Source organism: Tauraco erythrolophus, chromosome 2, assembly GCF_009769465.1.
Source record: "Tauraco erythrolophus isolate bTauEry1 chromosome 2, bTauEry1.pri, whole genome shotgun sequence".
NCBI classification, from domain to species: Eukaryota; Metazoa; Chordata; class Aves; order Musophagiformes; family Musophagidae; genus Tauraco; species Tauraco erythrolophus.
This window is the reverse complement of record NC_141466.1, coordinates 122,200,513-122,221,165: the sequence shown is the minus strand read 5'-3', so window position 1 is coordinate 122,221,165 and position 20,653 is coordinate 122,200,513. Positions and strand designations below refer to the sequence as shown.

The following is a 20,653-nucleotide window of genomic DNA, read 5'->3' as shown; positions in this document are numbered from 1 at the left end:
ATTTTAAACTTGCATTTTATAGGTGGCAGCCTGATTCTTAACTTGTCTACAGCAGCAGCAACACCCCCCTGGCTTTACAAAGAGATTTGCACTTGCATGAAATAAGAATCAGGCTTCTATGCTTGGAGGACTCTGATTGACCTCAACAGGCTTTGGACTAGAGCCACAGTTGGAATTTCAGCTTGCAGTCTAAGGCTTCTTAACTGCAGGCCAAATTAGCGCAAAATGAGGCTTTGCAACTGGCATTCCACCCTTAACTTTGGATATTCCAGTTCTGGTTGCTTTAAACCACAGTTTTATTGCAGGTTTAACATAGTTCTGTTTGTGAGATTCTTCTCTCTCTCTTTTTTTTTTTTTTTTAAAATACTGTGCTACAAAGGATGTTTTTGTATTCTGTGTCTTAGAGAGTCCCTATATTACATGTTTTCAAAATTGCCTAAATATATGTTTACATCATGATTATAACTACTCAGAAAGACCTGCTACAGTCTATTGTGAGCAGCCAAGGGAAAAAAGTGTATTTAGTCCTAAAGAAGTCAAGAAAAGTGGCTGTGTTCATTTATAGTGTAGCGCAACGACGGTGTTTATACAGCTATACCTACTATTTAAAAAGCTACTTGAAAAGTTATTATTCATGTGCAGTAGCTGATTTTCAAGCATTAATAACTTGGCTGTCTAGACAAGTTTTAATTGTCATATCAAAGGCCGAATATGTTCCCAAACAAGTGCAAAAAAAATCTCCCATCTCGCCTGGAAAGAGGCTGGTTCTCTTTCTGAACTAAGAGGCTGCCAAATTTAACTTTTTCTCAGGTTATAAAAGCACAGTTAAACCCACAAATTTGCTGTTGAAGTTTTTAAAACGGATCGACTTTAACTCAAACCTATCCTGTGCAGCAAAGTTAGTAAGCCCTGAAAAACAGTTTCTAGTGAATATGCAAAGAGTTCCCCCCACCCCCACCAACTACCATGCCCACGTTTTCCCAGGGCCTAGAGGGCTCCATTAAAATGTAACTAAATGTTCGATAAGAAACATGATTCTTCAAGAATGATATGTAAAGTCTCCCCAAAGAACCTAAGACATTTTGTACATTCAAAATGTTTACACTTTGCTGTTCTTAACCATCAGTAAGATTGTTTGTTTTTACTAATAATACATACAATGAGTATAAATAAATAAACTACAGATAAGCTTTAAAAATTGTATTAACAATACATTGTGCAAAAACTCGTAACGATCTACATTCTATGCAAATACCCTGACTAAAATATACACGCTGTGTCCTCACACCCTCGTTCAGTTTTTGCACAGTCCTTGGGCCAACTCAGTGGCTGGGAGCAATCAGCAAAATTCCATTGCAAGCCGTGGAAGTAACGCTGATTTACACCAGCAGAAGAGCTGGCTCCCAGGCGTGTGCAAAAATCCCATAGAAATCAGTGGGAATTGTGCTTGACTAAGGACTAGACAGTTTGATTGTACCCCGTTAAAGTGAGTGGGAGTTTTGCCATTGATTTCCACGGAACCAGGCTCAGGCCCCGGGTAAGGACGTCAGCACGTGGCCCTATGTTGTGCTACACTACTCCACTTCAGTGCAGAAACAATATTTGCAAAAGAAAAACTTTTTTGTTGTTGTTGTCACTGCTGTCCAGTAACCAGTTTTAGCTCTGCATTTCAGAAATTGCCTTTCTGTGAGATTTGAAACAAGACTGCAAGTCTTTGTGAATCTATTCCAATTTGATTATCCAGCACAGGTGGGCTATTTTGATCCAAGAAAAATGGCTCAATGTCTATTAACCAACAGTGTTCTTCATTAGGATAAACAACAGCCCGGTTCATCGGCACAGGAGTGAAGAACTGCATGCGGAAAAGGACCGGGGCAGCCTTCCTACCATAGCTGTGTCCAGAGCCGGCTGTCACTTCTCCAAACGGACGATGGCACCTGAGCCGGTTTGGAATCTGCAGTCCTAACGAGCTCAGCCAAGTTTTGTAAGCTGAAGATCTCCGTTTATCTTTATTGTGTCAATTGCTGACAGTGTTTCAATACGGTGGTAAAAATCAAAGAGCTGATGTCCATCCACAAATATTCTAAAACGGGGATGCTCGCAAAGTATCTCAACCTGTAAAAAATAAAACGATGAAGCACGTTGTTCACAGCATAACTGGGAAGTTATTTCACAGAATACCAAGAGCGCTCCATTAGCCTTTAAGAAGTGTTGGTGTGGTTACATGTTTTGCTGCTTATGTGCCATGTAACAGCCAGGGCTGAGACCAGTTTGCCCCCATGACACCAGTTACACTACCATGGATCTGCTCTTACTTCACAGGAACGTTAATCCAATCTTACACTGTTGTGGCGGGAAGGACTCTGGAACCCACTCCCACTGCCATCAGGGAGGTTTTGCCTCTTGGAATAATGCCAGACTCAAACTGCTAATTACAGGGGAAAGAAATTGTATCTCCAACCCAAATCTTGCATTCCTTGCTACAGATTTTTTTTTTTTTTCCTGCAGAATGAGGGGGCAGTTCCCCCTGCAATGCTTTCCATGCTTCCGTTAATTTATTGGAAGAGACCGAACACGGGAGGAGGGATAGGTTTGCCCTGTGCTCCCACACATACTCACAGCTGCCGCCAAACTAGAAAACCTTCACTGTTGTGGCTGCAGACAGCCCATACTCCCTGTTGGACTAGACTCCATACTGGGGCTGCAGCGAGGGAAACACAGCGCAGGATGGCTTGAATTCAGCTAGACAGCTCGCACGAGGCACAAACAGGATCAGGGAGGGACACGGCTCATCCCTCCTCCTAGAGCCCTGCAGAAACCCTCTGGAAAAGCAACAAAGCCTGGAGCTGAACAGGCTTGGACAAGTCGGGAGATTCCTGATGTTAGGGGTGGCTTGAGAGGGTGCCCTGTAGTTAAGCTTCGCTGGAGCTGTCCTGGCAGGAAGCAGGGATATGAGGGCACAGAACGTGCGCTTCTCATACAGGCCCTCGGAGACCTCCAGGTCCAGACAGTCTAAGAAGAAAATCTGCAGGGAAGCCACATGTAAATCCTGGGTCATTTCAAGAGGCTGGTAGTCTGGAGGGAAGTGCTGCTTCCAGGCACTTGACTCTGCTGCTATTACAGCATATAAAAACGGGAATGCAGCCAGCGATAAACTGAGTGAGTCAAGGCCCGACTGACTCAGGGCACTTCTCCCAGGTTGCAGCGGGAGAAGTGGCAGCAGACAGTCCAGGAGAGCTTAAGCTCCTGGGGACCTGGTAGGGCACCATGTAACAGGGAAGTGCCCGTGTTGTTGCGTGGCTCCCGTGTCACTGCGGCAGGTGCATCCAGCCTTAGGCCTTGTTATGTAAAAGATATGGTTAGCCTCAACGCTGCTTACGATCTGTTTTTTTCAGATCACCCTGGGCCACACCAGAACGGTAATTGGACTGGATCATGAGTAATTGGCGAGAACACTTAATAGTCTAATTCATTCACCAAGAAGGAGACTATCAAAGGTACAAAGTCAATTGGGAGCCTAAATTCCATTTGTCCATTTGGGGAAAAAAAAGATGAAAAAGAACAACAACTCCCTTTCTACAGTATCTCATGCCAAACGTGCAATATTGCTGTCCTCTAACGTCAACTGTCATTAGCAGGACACCCATGAAACATGCTCTGGGTAATTTGTCTGGCTCGTCTGAGAGCCCAGCCACCACCCACTGCAGCAGGTAGCATAACCCTCTGAGCCAGAGCAGGACCAAGCCTCCAAGCCCTTCCGAGTGTATCTCCCACATGCACCGAAGGGTGTTGCCAGTTCTGATGGGAGAGTTCGTAGAAGCAAGTAGAGCGCAACCAATTTGCAGCAAAACCAGTCATAAACACCCTCTCAAAGCCCAAGCAAGCATCTGGGGAGACAGTGAGGTTTTGGGGTTGGGGGAGATTATCTTGGGGGCAAGAAGGATTAAGAGAGTTTGGCAGCTGGTCAGAACACTGGCATTTAGCAGAGGGGCCAGCGAGGTTTCATAAGAGGGGTGGGAGGAGGAGGAAGGTTTTTCTGGGTCAGCCGCACAGAGAAGGCATGCAGCCTTTTTTCCTCAACATAGTGAAGCCGCTGAGAGAGAAGCAGCCCTCTGCAGCTGCATACTTTGTTAGTCCTGATTTGCAAAGACATCTTCACATGACCATAAACACTACAGATGGGAATCTGCTTCTAGGTCAATCCAGTCCATCCCTTGCACCACAGCATTTCCACGTACACCATTTTCAAGTGACTACAGACTTTAATTTGACAGGAGATTAAATCCCAAGGTTCAGGAAAGAACACCACTATCGCTTAGCTGTTTAATCTGCTAACACGAAGGGCTACGGTCGACCTCGGCGTAACACCCCTGGAGACAAAGGATGAACAACATCCTTATTAGCTGCGCTAAATTGCAAACCCTATGTCTATTAAAAAAACCATCAAAACATACAGCAGTCCCACAGAGTATTTACATTCTCCAGTAATAACTTGTAACACACTAATAACATAGAGGTACTTTTTAATTTATAGCTATAAAACTAAGCTCAGGAAGTGCACTTCATCACACTGTATTCCAGCGTCCGACTTGTCATAGCACCCTGGTGAGGTGTTCACAGCTCCATCTGAATTGCCTGCAGTTGTACGCGGCAGCGGGATCTCCGCGCGATCTCCGCGCGACTTCTGATCAATACAAACAATCCGGCAACCCACATCTCAACCGGGCTACGCTGTGATTTCACAAGAGGCAAGTCAGGTTCTGCTGCGACTCTGATCACACTACGCTTTATCAGATACGGCGCATGCCGCTGTCATCCGGTACTCACCCTAAAAGGCTGGTCCGGTATAAACGGAAAGTAAGGAATAGACGATTGCTCTTCTCCCCATTCTCCGGCTACGCAAGAGTTTCTGACAAACTGTCTGTCTGTAAACACGGCTTTCAGTTCAATAGCTACATCCGCAGGAGGATCTTCTGACTCCCCGCAAGTCAGACTGATGCCAAAGCTGCAACACAAACCGAATGGCTCTCGTTCAGCCAGAAACGAGCAAATAAGCCCCAAACGCCACCCGTCTCATTTCTCAGCTTATTAAAGCCACTGACGGCTCAGCTCACTCAGGGAATGCTCCGAAAGCTCAGCAGGGACAGTAACATAGTTATAGCACATATATATGTGTGCATGTGCATTGTGCATGTATGTGTATAGATATGGATATACATATGCTCTATATGCTCCTTTACCCCCTAGTGAAATGTTGGGAAACAGGATTCCTTAAAGAAATGCCCCCTCTATGGGTCAAAGGAGAAATCAGCACGCTATATTTAAAATGATAAAAATAATCCCTTTCCAGAAAGGAGGGATCCGTTTGTATGCGTGTTTGTGTGTGTGCGTGTGGCCTCTCCCCCTCGCCCCCTCCCCAGGCTCAGCGCCCCCGGGTGCCACCCCTGCCCGGGTGTCACCCCTGCCCAGGTGTTACCTCTCGGGATTGAGGTCCACTATGCCCATAACTAAGATCTTCTTTCCCGGCCTCATTCCTCCTTTGATGTGCCCACAGAAGGGGACGATCTGGAAAGGACAGGGGAGAGGGTGGCGAGGGTCAGCTCGGCATCAGCAGCGGCCGCCGTTGTGCAGCCGGGGGACGGGGGGGGGGGGCGCGTAAAGGCGTTAAAAAAACCAACCCAACCCCCCCGAAAAACCCAAATAAAGGTGATTTACCAGGCGAGGAAAGTACACATCAGCTTGCACCGGGGATCCCAAGGAGTTGTTTAAATGCCCGTCCTCTATTTTCTGCAGGTAGAAAGGAGAGCGCTAAGGCAGGGGCAGGCGGAGCCCCTCCCGGCGCCCCCCCGCTCCGCTCCGCAGGTGCCCGCCGTGAGGGGCTGCCCTGCCCCGCCCGGCCCCCCCCAGCCGCGTCCCGGTCCGTGTCCCAGCGCCCCAGGGAGGGGGCAAAGCAGCACTCACCAGCGCGTCCCGCTCGGCCACGGTCCCCGCCATCTTGTGGAAGCGGCGGCAGCGCTGGGGACGGGGCGGAGGGGGACCGGCGGGGGCGGGGGAGAGGGAGGGCGGTGGGTTGTGCGGCAGCCCCGGTGGCCGAGGGGCAGCGGCGGAGCCGAAGCTGGAGCGAAGCTGGTGCAGAAGTAGGAAGGCGAGGAGGAGGAGGAGGAGAAAGAGGAGGAGGAGTGGGGGGGGAGGCGGTTGGCTTTGCCTCGCCCGGCGGGGAGCCCAGCCCCTGGCCCGAGGGGGAGCCGGGCAGGGCGGGGGCTGCTGCCGCTTCCTCCGCTCCGCAGCCTGCCCCGCGGCGGGGCCGCGCTGGAGGGGCCGCGGGGCCCGGCCCTGGACGGGGAGATTCCGGCCCGGCGGGAGGGGGGGGCGGGGGACCCCCTCACCCGGGGCCCGCAGGTGATGAGCGCCTGGATAGAGGCCGCGAGGGCCCCGCGCCCCGTATTTCAGGGAGCACCTTTATTTTTCCGCTTGGACACCCCGGCGGAGAGGCGGAGCCGGGAGTCCTGGGTAACTCCCCATCTCCAGGGGTGGAGCGGACGGCTCAGGCCCCCCCAAAAACGAGCCGTCATCCCGCTCCCCTCCGTGCCGGCGCGCCCCGCCCCGCGGCGGGGACCCTCGGGGGGCGCCGAGTCCCGGAGCGGCCGCGTCGGTGGGACACATCCGCCGGCGCGGGCGGCGGCAGCGGGCGGCTGCGGCAGCGGGCGGCTGCGGAACCTGCTGCCGGGCAAATTGCGGCCTCTCTCTCGGCCGAGCCGGGCAGCAGCTCCTTTGAAATCCTCCCCGCCACCCTCCCCTAATGAGGCGCGGTAATTGCATAAGTCGGTCGGAGAGCGGGAGCTCCCATTTGCATGCGGTGCCCGTAGTTATGCAACGTGGCGGTGGCCGTGGGTGTCCCGCTCTGCCGGGAGCGCGGCGGAGCTCCGGCCGAGGCCACCAGCACTGACGTGCCAGGAATCCCACGCCTGTCCCGCAGCCAGAGTGACTTGTCCCAGCAAGCATGTCCTGTTGACGAGTTTAGGGTCCTGGGGGAGTGGGAATTGCGGAAGGCTTCCTTCTCGCTTCCTCACCACTGGGATTTGGTGGCATGAACATCTCTTTAGCAACGTGACACAGCGGCTGGGCTTGGCCTGCTTTCTGCAGGACCTCGCACGGGTTGCTTGGCTCTTCGTGCCGTTTACCTGCACGTTGGACTGGGTTGGTGAATGTCGCTGTCCTTCCTCCTCTGAGGCGCTGTGAGGGTTAATTCCTGATGTTGAGTAAAGTGGAGTGGAAGAAGCTAAGTCACTGCAATATTTAGGGTTTCGTTTCAATATGACTGTGTGTGTCCGTTGGGAAACGCGTGCAATCAGTAGGTGATGCCATGTGAGAAATCAAGAGCTGCTGAGAGTAAGTACAGGTTGTGCAAGTGTTTCGACGCTTGGTTACTTTTCAGTAGTGTCCACTAATTTGGAGATGTTTTCATCCCTGGATGCCCAGCTGAAGGTGGCTCATAGAAGCTTGTGTTTGTGCACACAGCTCTACTGGAAGTCACGTGCTGAAGTCAGGCTGCTTCAGTTGTACCAGCACAGCTGGACACGAGGGCAACAAGCATCGCTGTGGCCCAGGTCTCGGCATGGGAAAACCACTGGACTGTTTTCTTCATGCCAAAACATTGGGTGTCAGCCATCACTGCGTGGAAAAGCAGCTTCCTCAAATACCACCAGGAGACCGAATTCGTAACCAGTGCAGTAACATGAAACCATGCACATTAGTGACAGTTGGCTTTGGAGTGGTGAGTTGAGCGCCTTCACAAGTTCATCACAGTGATGAACTGGAGTTAGCTTGATGGTTTTGTCAGCTCCCGTGTGCTGCTCACCTCACCGATGCTGATGCTAGCTGTGTTACGCTTTTTCTTTTGTTGGCCTAAGAAAGAGCAGAAATCGCCCTAAGCTTTTTATTTTTATCTAGTGGTACAGTGTTACACGATGCCCAAAGAGCCCTTTTCAGAACACTTCGTCTTTTTCTCTGCTGTACAGGGAACCACTTTATTGGATGAGATTAAATTTATTGGACATAAAATCAGGCCAGCCAGTTTGTGCCAAAGCATGAATTCTTGTGAGGAGAGAGGTCATAGTTATGTCTTTGTTTTGTAGCTGGTTTTAATTGAACTTTGTCATTTTGAAATAATTAAATAGCAAGACTTGGCCATTTGGCTAGCTGCTTTGCCTTGTGTTTGTCTTTTTTGGCCTCTTTTCTGAAAACCAGCACAAATGCAGCATTTGTTTTGTTGGCCATGGAAAAAACGACTGGAACAACCTGTAGTGTGAATGATGATGAGGGAGGACAGTCACATGTTTTTAAGGTGCTGATGGTCTATGCCCTTCTGTTTTTATGCCACGTTCTCCTCTCACCCCATAACAGCCCAGGAGGACATTGAAAATCCTGTTTGCACCACAAACAACGTGAGGGAGCCAGAGCAGGAGCTTTGCCTCTGTGTGATGGCTCCTCCTGTGGTTTCTCCTAGGGAGGTGTCCTCTAGCAGAAGAGGAGATGCCCAGTGGTCTGTGGAGCAGGGTTGAATTTCTGGGCAGTGCTGTGCCTCTCGCTCACAAAGGAGCTTCCTTGAGACTCATCTTCCTAGCAGATTCCCCTCTGCAAAGGGCTGCAGGGTGAGTGCTGCCATCTACTTCTACACTTGTGAAAAAGGGAGAGGTCTGAGCCAAATCTGTTCCCTCACCCATGCTGTCCTTGTTAAATCATCTGCACAAAATGGGCTCCGTTAAGTATCTGTACCAGCCTTCCCGAAAGGGAAGCTCTTGAGGTTTCATGCTTGAGGGCCTGAGCTTGATACCTGGTGGTAGTAGCTGGAGCAACACGATAAATATTTGTGCTCCACTGCAGTAATACAGAGATACAAGTTACTGAACTTGACTCATTGACCAAGTACAAAAAACCTCGTGGATAGGTATTGTCTTCCGTTTCTGGGTTCGTACAGCCCCTCGCTTAGTGGCAGCCTGGGACTCTTGAAATACTGAGAATTCTATAAAGATTAAAAAGAAGTGGGATGGCTTGAACACCATTTGGGAACAGTTAATGACATGCCCAGCCCAGCCACCAAAGCCATTGCTGAGAACTGGCAAAGCCATTGCTGAGAACTGGCAAACCCAGAACTTCATCTTAATCCCAGCACCTTGTATCTTGCAGCCACTCCCTTTGATGATTTAAAAAGGTGTATCTAATTCTTAGCCGGCCTTCACCAGAAAGGAATGCGGCACGATCGCAATTTTGGTGTGGTATAATTACCCTGCTTTTCTTGCCCCATTACCACTGACACTGCTCTCCTCATGCCCGGGTTTATAGGCTGACTTGTACAACCTCTCTGGTTTGTTTTGCTTTTTTAATGACATTGGTGAGAAGATGGGAGGTGTTCGCTGGTTTCGTGGAAGCTTCCTTTGGTTTCTGGGTGGCAAGGCACCAGAGTCTTGGTTTTTGTAAGACTCGGAAAAAGCTGAGTAATGCGATAAAGGAAGAAGCCTGGGAATAAGTTTGATTCGGTGGTTAGAGCCAAGTGTATAATAGTTGAGAGGAATTCCTCCTTTTCAGAATGACTGCAGTAAAACCGCAGTGCTGATAAACGATTATTCGGGTTGGGTGGGGGTTTTTTGACCTTTGTAGATTTGCAACTGCGAATCCTCAGGTGGAAGTCTGGGAGACCAAACCCAACCTGGGAGAGGATAGTGCTGACAACGTGTCGCAAGGGACTGGAGAGCAGAGTGGGAGATGTTGTACTTGCCCTCTTGCTGTGTGGCTTCAAAGTGTCCTGAGGACGGATTCCCCTGGCACTGCGTACCGAGTCTAAAGTGCGGGGTGCCACGTACCTGTGGAAACGTTCATAAGCCTGCCCTCCCACGCTCACCTGTGGGAAAGACAAGTGACAGATATCGGTACGGACAGCGTGGGGAGGGTGCTCAGCATGCCTGGGTGCTTTCAAGGCTAGAGCTCTCATGCCTTCATGGATGGAGGAGGGAATCCGGAGCCATGAGCAGCACCTCCCTCTTGACATTTATTTCATGTGGCTTCCTTGCTTCTTGTTGCCCCCTGAATTATTCTGGTCTGAGTCTTGCCCTTAAGGATTCAAGCTTTGGCTGCGCATAAATCCAGTGGAGAAGTCAGTTTTCTGGGGCTGTCAGTAACAGAGATTGTGTACACTAGTGTTTAAGGAGATGGTCCTGGTGAGTGAGTCATTCAGTCGCGCACGGAACGGCCTGTGCGTCTGGTGCAGAGCACGTGCGTATCAGAAGTGTTTGTCTTGCAGATGGTTTACTGGAGTCTGCACCAGGAACCAAGGGTATGTACATAAAGGCACGTCAGATAAAGCATTAGTCGCTGGTTGAGGGCTGTTTGTGTTCCGGAATTTTCAGCTCTTCCAGTCTCTTCCATAGAGAATTGGTGTCCAAAGACGTGGGGCAGGCAGAGGTAATACCTGCAAAGTTGTGGTGGGAGGTGCAGGCATCCAGGGGGAACAGATGATATTTTTATGACTCAGAGGTTGGTCTTTCCTGATGTGTCTTATTTGGGGCTTCTTTAGTATTATCGTTATCGTAGCTTAACAATTTTATCATGTATCTCATGATGTTGGCTCTTTTTTTCTTTCAGTTTCAGTTTGGAGGTCCTTGTCCTTTCATAAGTACCTGACTTTTATTTTATTCAGACATTTATTTTTTCTAAAGAAGCAATTTCTAGCCTTTTTTTTTTCAAAGAACGAATTCTAGCAATTTGAGAATGTGGCCACTTTCCTAAAAACTGAAGTCTAGCAGCAAATAAAAAGGACATTTATTTATTTATTTATTTATTTATTCATTCATTTATTTATCAAAATATTGTGATTTTCAGACCAACCTCATGAATTTAAAGGTGAGGATTCATAACAACGATGCATCATTCCTGTATACATCTGCCAGAGGATGCGGAAGACGACGACAAAGCGTCTTTTACCCATAAGTATCAGCATGTCAAAAGGTCTTTCTATGTACATTTTTGAATTGTTAGTGACTTCTGTCCATCCTCTTTCTCCATGTCTCCTAACGAGAGGTGACCATCCTGTTTTGGAAACAGAAAAGATGCACTTGTAATCTTCATCGCAGTGGCCTAGGAAGACCCACAGACACAAGGTGGGACTGATTGTGAATGCCCCAGACATGGGCAGGAGGAATCCAGGGAAAGCCACACACACTGCTGACCAAGGCACGGTGGCCTAGGGACCTTCTTACTAAGCAGGTGGCAGCACTGCATTGCTGCTGATTGGAGATCCAGGCCACTGCTTCCCAACTAAACTACTGACAGAGAAGTGAAGACTATAGCTGCTGAGCATCATAAGACAGGACTGAGCACAGAGCAATGCAGTAAAAACACTTGCGATGCCCAGTTCCCCATGGCCACAAGAACTCCTTATACGGTCATATTTTTAGGGAATTATTTTTCTCCCCCTTAAAACTCTCTTGAACTTCACTAGGCTATGCCTGTGCTTCAGGCTGGTCTAGATTCTTCCAGTCCTCCTGGGGCAAGACCAGCCTAGCAAGACCAGCATTCAGATATCCCAGGCTCTGGAGACATGGAGGAAAGGCTGGAGCAAAAAGCAGGTACCCTTAGTGCAAGAGGATCTAGTAGGATCAGGTGGCAGAAGATGAGATTAGAGCACAGTCAAGCAAAGTGAAGATACACAAGTTGTTGATGGGCCTTGCTGGGGTGCACCCTCAAGAGCTGAGAGAGCTGGCAGATGGCCTTGTGAGGCTGCTCCAAAAGAGAGATGTGCCTGAGGACTGGAAGAAGGCAACCACCGCATGGGCTGATGAGCAGTGCAGTGGATGGAAAACTGGCTTAGTGGTTGTGCCCAGAGGTGTGGTGGCCAGTGGCACTAAGTCTAGTTGGAGGCCAGGAACCAGCAGTGAATCCCAAATTGAGGGGCACTGCCAGCAGGTGGAGGGAGGTGGTCCTTTCCTTCTGCTGTGTCCTGCTCTGGGCTCCGCAGTGCAAGACAGGCATGACCCCTCCCCAGTGCTCCACCAGGGTCCCCCCAGTTTCCACTGGGGTCAGTGTTGATCAGTTGGAGCCAACAGCCACCAGAGATGGCAGGATGGAGCTGTGCTGGCACGGAGCAGCGCTGGGAGGAGGCAGGGTCTGGCCAAGCAGTGCTGCCCCGGTACTGGCACCCCGCTTCCTATCCTCACTGTCACTGTCTGGGTCATGTCCTTGGTGCATGGTAAGGGTCCTCCTTTCCTGGGCGGGATGGGCCAGGCCAACTGATGCTGTGGCTCCAGGTGAGTTTCCACCGTGGCTTGGGGATACATGGGCACAGCTGAGCCCAACAACAGCAGCCTTTCTCATACCCGCTGCTCTCTGCTCTGCAGGGAGGCTCTCACTAATGCCAAGCTGGTGCTGAGTGTGGATGTGCAGCTGAGTCGGGTGTTGTGGTTTTTGGACTGAGGGTCGAGACAAGAACCAAGAGGGAGCACCCACCAACCATGGTCCTGGGCAAAACATGACTCAGGCTTTCTTCTTAAAACAAAACAATTTATTAACAGTTACTTAACAAGAGACACAAGGGAACGAAACCGGTTACTTGAGAGGAGAAAGAGAAAACACGGCCAGATCTTAAAACAACACCTCCCCACCACCTATTTCCTTTCGTTCCTGGCTCTACCTCCCCCCCGGCGGCGCAGGGGGACAGGGAATGGGGGAGTGCAGGTCAGTTCATCCATGTTGTTAACTGCCGCTCCTTTCTTAAAGGAGGAGGAGTCTTTACACCATTTTTCCCTTGCTTCGGTGGATCCCCTACTCACGAGGAAAAAAGTCCCCAAACTTTTCCAACGTGAGTCCTGCCCGCAGGATTGCAATCCTTCCCCATGGATTGCACCAGTTCAGGCTTTACCAGTCTCGGCCTCTTAGGGAGCTGCTGCCACTCGCGTCGGCGTGGGTCGTCCCACGGACTCCAGATGCCTCCACGACCTCGTCGTGCATTCCATGCCCATTATTCACAGTACCTCGTCGTGCATCCCCTGCTCCACGACCTCTCCTGGGCTCAGGCATCTCTTTCCCGACGTGGGTTTCTCCACGGGCCACAAGTGGGTCTCTGCTCCGCCGTGTACACCCTGGCTGCAGGGGGGCCGCCTGCCATCTCACACCGATTGCAAGGGAAACCTCAGCTCCAGTACCCCTCCTCCTGCTCCATCTTTGCTGACCCGGTCGTTGTGGTTGTTTTCTCTTAGATCTTAATCCTCTCTGGGGGAGCTCGGCCCGGCGGGCACTCCGGGAGCGGGGCGCTTCCCGAGCCCCCCATGCGGCTCCCCCGGCGCCATCTTGAGCACGTGGCCCCGGCCCGGGAGCCGGGAGCGAGGGCCGTGCCCTCCTGCTCTCTCCTCACTCCTGAGCAAAAGACCCCTTCCCGTCCCTTTGTCTCAACTTAAATAGGGCAATTCGCAGAGGGCCAATTTGTCTCAACCCCCCGAGGGGGATGGGACTCAGATCTGGTGGCACAGGGAGCAAATCCCCTCTCCTGCCACCAGAACACCCCCACACACATCAAACTATCACACCGGGGCTGCAAGAGGAGCGAGAGATGCCTTCTCTTCCCTCCAAGAGGAACTGGTGACCACCAGGTTGCAGTAAGACCCTCTGAGCCCAGCTGCCTTTCCCCCAGTCCTGGCCCTGGGACCAGGGCAGAAACGCACTGATACCAGCCCCAAGCCCTGGGATCTTGGTGCTAGATGCACCGATGTCCATCCCAAGGGCAAGTGGGGTCAGGGCTTTGCACAGAGGTACCCCAAGGAGGCCACCTCCAGCTCACTGTCTGCCTCTCCTCTCTGCAGACGTGGCACCACCATGCACCCACAGCTCCCCCTGGTCCTGGGCCAGCTGTGGGTGCTGAGCAGCAGGAAGGAGGCAGTGGAGGAGGAAGAAGAGGGAGAGGAAGGCAGCGATGAGGACAGGACCTCCCTCATCTTCATCTGGCCCACCAGCTTCTGTGTTGCCAATTTTGAGTCAGTCGTGGTGCCACGTCCCATGACCGGGCAGGAGAGGTTCCCAACCAAGCCCATGCCATCATGTGCGTGTCCTCTGCCCCCCATGCAGAGCCTGGGCAGGGAGCGGGCAGCACGCTGGCAGAGAGGGATGAGGGATCTATGTCCCGCCTCCCCTGGTCACCCTGTGGTCCCCAGAAGGGAAGGGCAAATGCAGCTGCCGTGGCAGGATAGAGGGAGTGAGGGCGTGGGCAGCACCTCTGTCCTGTCCCATGGGGCTTCATCCTGCCCCTGTTTCCTTCCCCATGGGGCAGGGCTGTGCAGGCACCCGCCTCTGCCTATGGGCTGGGGGCAGTGGGGCCTGACACTCTTTCTCCTCTTTCTGCAGCTCTCAGGCACTGAAGGAGCTGTGGCTGGGCACACTGCTGGGGTAAGCTGAGGAGATACTCCAGGCACAGCCCAATGGAGGAACAGCTGGGAGAGGTGCCCCCACAGCTGTTGGCAGCTCTTGGACAGGGCTGTCTGACAAGAGAGAAGAGGCGGCTTGGGGCTCACCCAGTTCTCTGCCTCTCCCTTCCCGGTGCTGGAGTAGCTCCTGGCTGGCCTGGAGTGTTCAAAGGCTCAGCTAGAGCCCGTGGCCTTGCAGGCCCTCCAAGCTCCTCGTGACCAGCCTCTATGAGGATTGGGTGCTGTGATGCAGAAGACCAGCAAGGAAGAGAAGATTGAAGAGCTGGAAGCCTAAGTGTGGGCAGCAGCCTGCCTGTTGAGCAGGAGCCCTTGACCGCTGGATGAGTGCCTCTGGAAAGCTGTGCAACACAGCCACTGGTTCCCAGGCAAGCCTGGGGAACAGCTGTGGGCAACACCTGCTTTCTTAACCTTGTGTTCCTGTTCCTTCAGAGTGCCTGAGAAGTTGCCTGCAGCCCATCTTATCCTCCTGAAGTGGCTGCTGTCCCTCCTCCAGCATGTCGGCCAACAATACAGCCACCAGCAGGATGAGCTGCAGCTACCTGGCCATCTGCCTTGGGCTTAACCTGCTGAGCCCGCCCAACGAGGACCTGCTCCTGCTGGAGGCCATGCTGGAGGTGACTGAGAAGGTATTGACCTGCTGACTGCAGCCTTCCTGGCCCGTCAGAGCTTGGCTGCTCAGAGGTCTCTGGATGCCTCCTTCCTTCAGCAAATGCTGGTGGGGTGGCCACCCGGAAGAACAGCCCCACAGCCATGGCCTTCTGTGCAGAGGCAAGGATCAGGAGTGGGAAAGGTGGCGTGGTCCATTTTCAGGCAGCTAGGTTGAGACCAAGGGCCTGATGTGTGCTGGTGGAGTTTCTGATGGAGAACTGCAGGGAACTTTGGGGAGGAGACAAGTGAGCTTTCCTGTCCAGCAGCCAAGGAGTCACCAGCACCCATGGAGAGATCCAGAGGTAGGAGGAGGGACTGAGGGTTGTCACAGGCTGGGGCTTGGCTTGCCAGAAACCTCAGTGTCATTTCTGGTGGGATTGGGCATTGAGTGTTGTCCATTCAGCCCCGCTTGTCCCATGGCCTCTGTTTGGCCATTGCCTCTCGGGGCATGAATGCTTTGCTCTGCAAGATGAGCTGAAGCCTGCAGACAGGGCATCAGAGGGCTGAAAACACGAGTGGTATAGGGCTTTGGGTGGGTTTGCTTGGACTGTTTTTTACTTCCAAGAAGTCACTTTGCTGCATGTGCTTTTTCTTTCTAGATCTGCATTTGGAAGAGCAAAGTGCCCCTGCAGTCACCGCAGACACCAAGTGTCAGGCAGGAGCCTTGCCACACGCGCCCCACTCTCTGCTCGGTGTCCTCAAAGATGCTGGCAGAGATACGGTGGTGGAGTCTGAAACGTGAGAGGTATGTCAGGTCCCCAAACACAGTGACAGCGTGTCTTGTGTAGAAGGGGAGTTTCTGATGAGGCCAAGTCACTGCTGTGCCTCTGCCTGGCAGGAGAGCTGGTGCGTGTTTGGGTTATTCCTGCACCCACTGGCACGAGACATAGTAAGGAAAACTGGCAAGGTTGTTCCTCAAATGGACTAGGCATGTGCTTAATCAAACAAAATGTCTACAAAATGCCTACAAAAAGACTGAGGGGAGTAGCTGTCAACTTTGGAGGGGTTTTGCTCAGGTCCTACTTCAAGTAGGAGCTTTATCAAGTCGGGGCAATCCCAAGCACAAGTACAGACTGGGTGGAGAATGGGTTGAGAGAAGCCCTGAGGAAAAGGACTTGGGGGTGCTGGTTGATGAGAAGCTCAACATGAGCTGGCAACATGCTGCGGCCTCCCAGAAAGCCAATCGTATCCTGGGCTGTATCCAAAGAAGCGTGGCCAGCAGGTTGAGGGAGGTGATTCTGCCCCTCTGCTCTTGTGAGATCCCACCTACAGTACTGCATTCAGCTCTGGGGACCCCAACCTAAGAAGGACATGGAGCTGTTGGAGCAGGTCCAGAGGAGGGCCACAAAGATGATCCGGGCTGGAGCACCTCTGCTATGAAGACAGGCTGAGAGAGTTGGGGCTGTTCAGCCTGGAGAAGAGAAGGCTCCAGGGAGACCTTCTAGCAGCCTTCCAGTACCTGAAGAGGCCCTACAGGAAAGCTGGAGAGGGACTTTTTACAAGGGCATGTAGTGATAGGACAAGGGGCAATGGCTTTAAACTGAAAGAGGTGAGATTTAGGTTAGATCTAAGGAAGAAATTCTTCCTCCTGAGGGTGGTGAGGCACTGGAAGAGGTTGCCCAGAGAAGTTGTGGGTGTCCCATCCCTGGAAGTGTTCAAGGCCAGGTTGGGTGAGGCTTTGAGCAACCTGATCTAGGGGAAGATATCCCTGCCTAGGGCAGGGGTGTTGGAACTAGATGATCTTTAAGGTCCCTTCCAACTGAAACCATTCTATGATTCTCTTTTAGTGGGGTGGGGGAATATGCAAAATGTGGCTGATGCAAACCAGCCAATGGGATCTCCTCTGGAGAGCTAAGGTAGCAATTCGGCGAACAGTCACTTACTGCTCCAGGTCATCTCTTGCCACCTGCCAACTCTGATATTTCTGTTGTAGGCACCTCCAGCTTTGCCTCCAACCACCCCTGAGTGCGCAGCAGACTCCCTGAGGCACCCAGAAGAACTAGCAAGCCTTTCAGAGGACAAAAGTTAAAATGAGCTTGCTTCGGTTAAAATCAGAACTGACTCCAGTGGATCATGGCTTTCCCTAATACCACTGTGGGATGGAAAGATTTGCTTGCTCTCCCTGGGACAAAGAAAATGGAAGAAACTGAAAGAGAAAACAGGCCTAGGGAGAAAAGAGTGAAAGCTGTGTGGAGAAGAAGAGGAGGAAGAGAGAAAAAGTTTTGGGGGATGGACCAACGGAAAGATGCAGGAAGGTGCAGAAGGTCAGGAGGTGCAGGTGTGTACCGCTTTCCGTCTTTCTCAACTCAGCACTGCTCTAAGCCAGTCCAGCTTGCTGGCAAGGGACGGCGAGGGATGGTGCTGCGCAGGGTTTGGAAAGAACTCCATGGCAGGTCCACAGGATCTCCCGATCGAGCGCTGCTGCGTGGCACAGGGACACTGTGCATCTCTGCACACGGACAGGTCTCTAAGGGCATTGCCCAGGGGGATACGGTGCCAGAGCCATCCCATAGCCAATGCCAGCAGCAGCTCTCTCTTCTGGACCATGAACAATTACTTGTAAATGGTGTTCCCCAGAAGAAAAGGGAACAAAACCCTGCCTCTTCCTGCCTTTGTGGTTTTCTTGGAGCTTTCTGACTCTTTTGTTGCAAGTGCCGATTTACTTTCACCAACTGAATCTCTGTGACTGCTGGGCCCCCACAGTTGATGTCCACAATAAAATGATTTTTTCTCTCTTCTGACTGTGTCTGCCATAGGATATTGTGGAGTCGGGGGGAGGAGTGTGGGATTGTCCCTTGTCCCAGCATCCTTTTCAGCAGGCGTCAGGGCTGAGTTTAGGTGCGTTAGGAGTGAAACCAAAGCACATAGTCACACAGGAGCGTGGAGGCTGGAAGGGACCTGTGGACGTCATCTGGTCCAACATCTGCTCAAGCAGGATCACCTAGATCAGGTTCCCAAGGACCATGTCCTGGTGAGTTTTGAGTATGTCTTTGAACAGCACTGTGAGGTCAGAGCGATGGCAAGACGTAGGCAGGGCACAGTGGCCGGGAAGGACTAAAGGTCTTCATGCAGACACCGTCATGTGCAGCTTGCTGTCCCCTGCAGCCATCCTCCTGGCATGCTGATTGTCAAGCAGTTTCCTCAGACGCCCCTACCTCATGGCAATGGTAGAGATTAACTTCCACGCTGGATGGTGTAAACACCATTGCAGCTCACCCAAAAAGCTTTTGAAGTGACTCCAACAGCAGCCGGATTGCTGAGGCTTTCGTGCATCCCAATGTGACCCAGGGAACATCCGCACTGTGAGGAGGAGGAAGGATGAGGACTCACAAGTTGAGTAAGTAAGTGCACAAGTTGTGAGTTACAGATTGCCAGTTTTGAGTTAGAGAACTTGTGAGTTTGAAACCTCATGAATAAAGCGGTGAAGGAGAGAATTCACGTGTTAGACTGGTCTGTGCAAAGGGGATTGAGACGTTGTTTCTCTTTTTTTCTTTCTTTGTTTTCCTAATGAGCTCATAAAATAAAGTTGAATTTATAGAGTATATTGTCCTGTAAATAGAGTATGTTGTCCTGTAAGTTTGAGATCATAGAATCATAGAATGGTTTGGGTTGGAAGGGACCTTATAGATCATCTGGTTCCAACCCCCCTTTAGGGGCAGGGACACCTTCCACTAGGCCAGGTCGCTCAAAGCCTCATCCAACCTGGCTTTGAACATTTCCAGGGATGGGACACCCACAACTTCTCTGGGCAACCTGTTCCAGTGCCTCACCACCCTCAGGAGAAAGAATTTCTTCCTTAGGTCTAATCTAAATCTCCCCTCTTTCAGTTTAATTTCCCCTCTTCCATTGCCCCTTGTCCCATCACCACATGCCCTTGTAAAAAGTCCCTCTCCGGCTTTCTTGTGGAGTTTCCTTTAAGTACTGGAAGGCTGCTGGAAGGTCTCCCTGGAGCCTTCTCATCTCCAGGCTGAACAGCCCCAACTCTCTCAGCCTGTCTTCGTAGGAGAGGTGCTCCAGCCCCTGGATCATCTTTGTGGCCCTCCTCTGGACCTGCTCCAACAGGTCTGCGTCCTCCTTATGTTGGGGCCCCAGAGCTGAATGCAGTATTCCAGGTGGGGTCTCATGAGAGCAGAGTAGAGGGGCAGAATCACCTCCCTCAACCTGCTGGCCACGCTTCTTTGGATACAGCCCAGGGTACTGCTTAGTCCAGAAGAGGCTTCCTGGTGCTTTGCGTGGTCTGTAGGACAGGCTGGGGGCTGTTTACTGTTTCGAGAAGCTCTACAGAAAATATTCTTCAACTGCAAGTTAAAAGACTTGCCTTAATGTTTCAACAACGCCTTCAGAAGACCCTGGCTCATTTGGCACATCCTCCCAGGCCGGGAACGAGGCTGTTCCTGAGAAGAAATGGTCAGATGGAAAGTGCTCTGGACGGCCCATCAAGCCAAGATTTCATTGCCTGTGCACATCAGTTTCAGGCACTGTATTCTCACTCAGGACTTGTTGCAGCCTGAACTCGTCTTCCCGCCTGGATCATAAGAGATATCTTCCATTAGTGGCACTTTGCTCTGACAAGCGTCCTGCTGTGCATTGCAGCAGTTCGGAGCTAAATAATTTATTTGGAAGCATGTTTTGTACGCGACTTAGAAAATGGAAGAGACCAGGAGTATTGCAACAGCGAACTGTGGGACGGACAAATATGTTCTGCCCAGTAGTTTCTAAGCATTGCATTTTGCCATCCATTGTTTCAAAATTGCTTTCTCTCCCATAATTATCTTCAAAAGAGAAGGCTGATCCAAAGTGTTTTCTTTTTTTTTTTTTTTCCGGGGTGGTTCATTGATTTCCATTTTTAATAATAAAGATGGGTAAACAAATGCAAGAAAACAACACAATGATGTATTACCTAACATTTAAAATAGAGAGAACGCGGATATGTGCCACAGCACACTTCATCTGTGGACATCAAAGTGTCTCACAGAGGTCATAGTCCTCATTTCAAAGACGAGGAAATGGAGGTGTTGAGAGAGAAAGTGGCTTAGCAGGTCAGTGGCAAAGCGGGGCGAGAGTCTCCCGAGCCTGTACCGCAGGCAGAGATGAGGGAGCAGGGGAGAACAAACCCGTTCTCACCTAATCAGGACAGCCCAGGTCCCAAGTGCAATGAAGGCACAGTGACACTGCAGGGAGAGCAGGAAATCATGCCACAAACCATGGAGCCAGGGAAGCCTGGTTTCCTCCTGTTTTGTGTCTAAAGGGCAGTCCGGGGTTGTCTGATGTTGGCCTTTGATGGTGCAATCACGAGGTGCCACTGTGGCCTTTCCCTCACCAAGGGCACTGGTGGAGTCTGGCTCCTCAGCTTTGTTGTCTGTTTTCCCAAAACTTTTGGGTACTTGAGAATTTTTGAGCGTTTCTGTCAGATGTGATCATCGTGAGCTGGTGGAGTCACAAAGAACACGTCCTCGCACATGCACACACAGACATGTCTGTCTTGGCATTACAATATAGGGGGTGCCTCATCCTATGGAACTATGCAATCAGCCAACATT

The 20,653-nt window shown here is 51.3% G+C and overlaps 1 protein-coding gene across 2 annotated transcripts; it reads right to left on the bottom strand.

Moving 5' to 3' along the window:
* Nucleotides 1-1,885: 1,885 nt before the first annotated feature.
* LGALSL (galectin like) lies at nt 1,886-5,994 on the bottom strand. Of its 2 annotated transcripts, none has more exons than XM_086631028.1 (5): nt 5,962-5,994; nt 5,716-5,808; nt 5,477-5,565; nt 4,828-5,005; nt 1,886-2,115 (listed from the first exon to the last, which is right to left on the bottom strand). In XM_086631028.1, the coding sequence occupies exons 1-5, from the start codon at nt 5,992-5,994 to the stop codon at nt 1,972-1,974; spliced, it is 537 nt and encodes a 178-aa protein (XP_086487154.1). In that variant the 3' UTR covers nt 1,886-1,971. The 2 variants fall into 2 exon arrangements, with proteins under 2 accessions (XP_086487154.1, XP_086487162.1); XM_086631036.1 differs by having other exon boundaries at nt 5,716-5,787.
* Between the last annotated feature and the right edge of the window lie 14,659 nt (nt 5,995-20,653).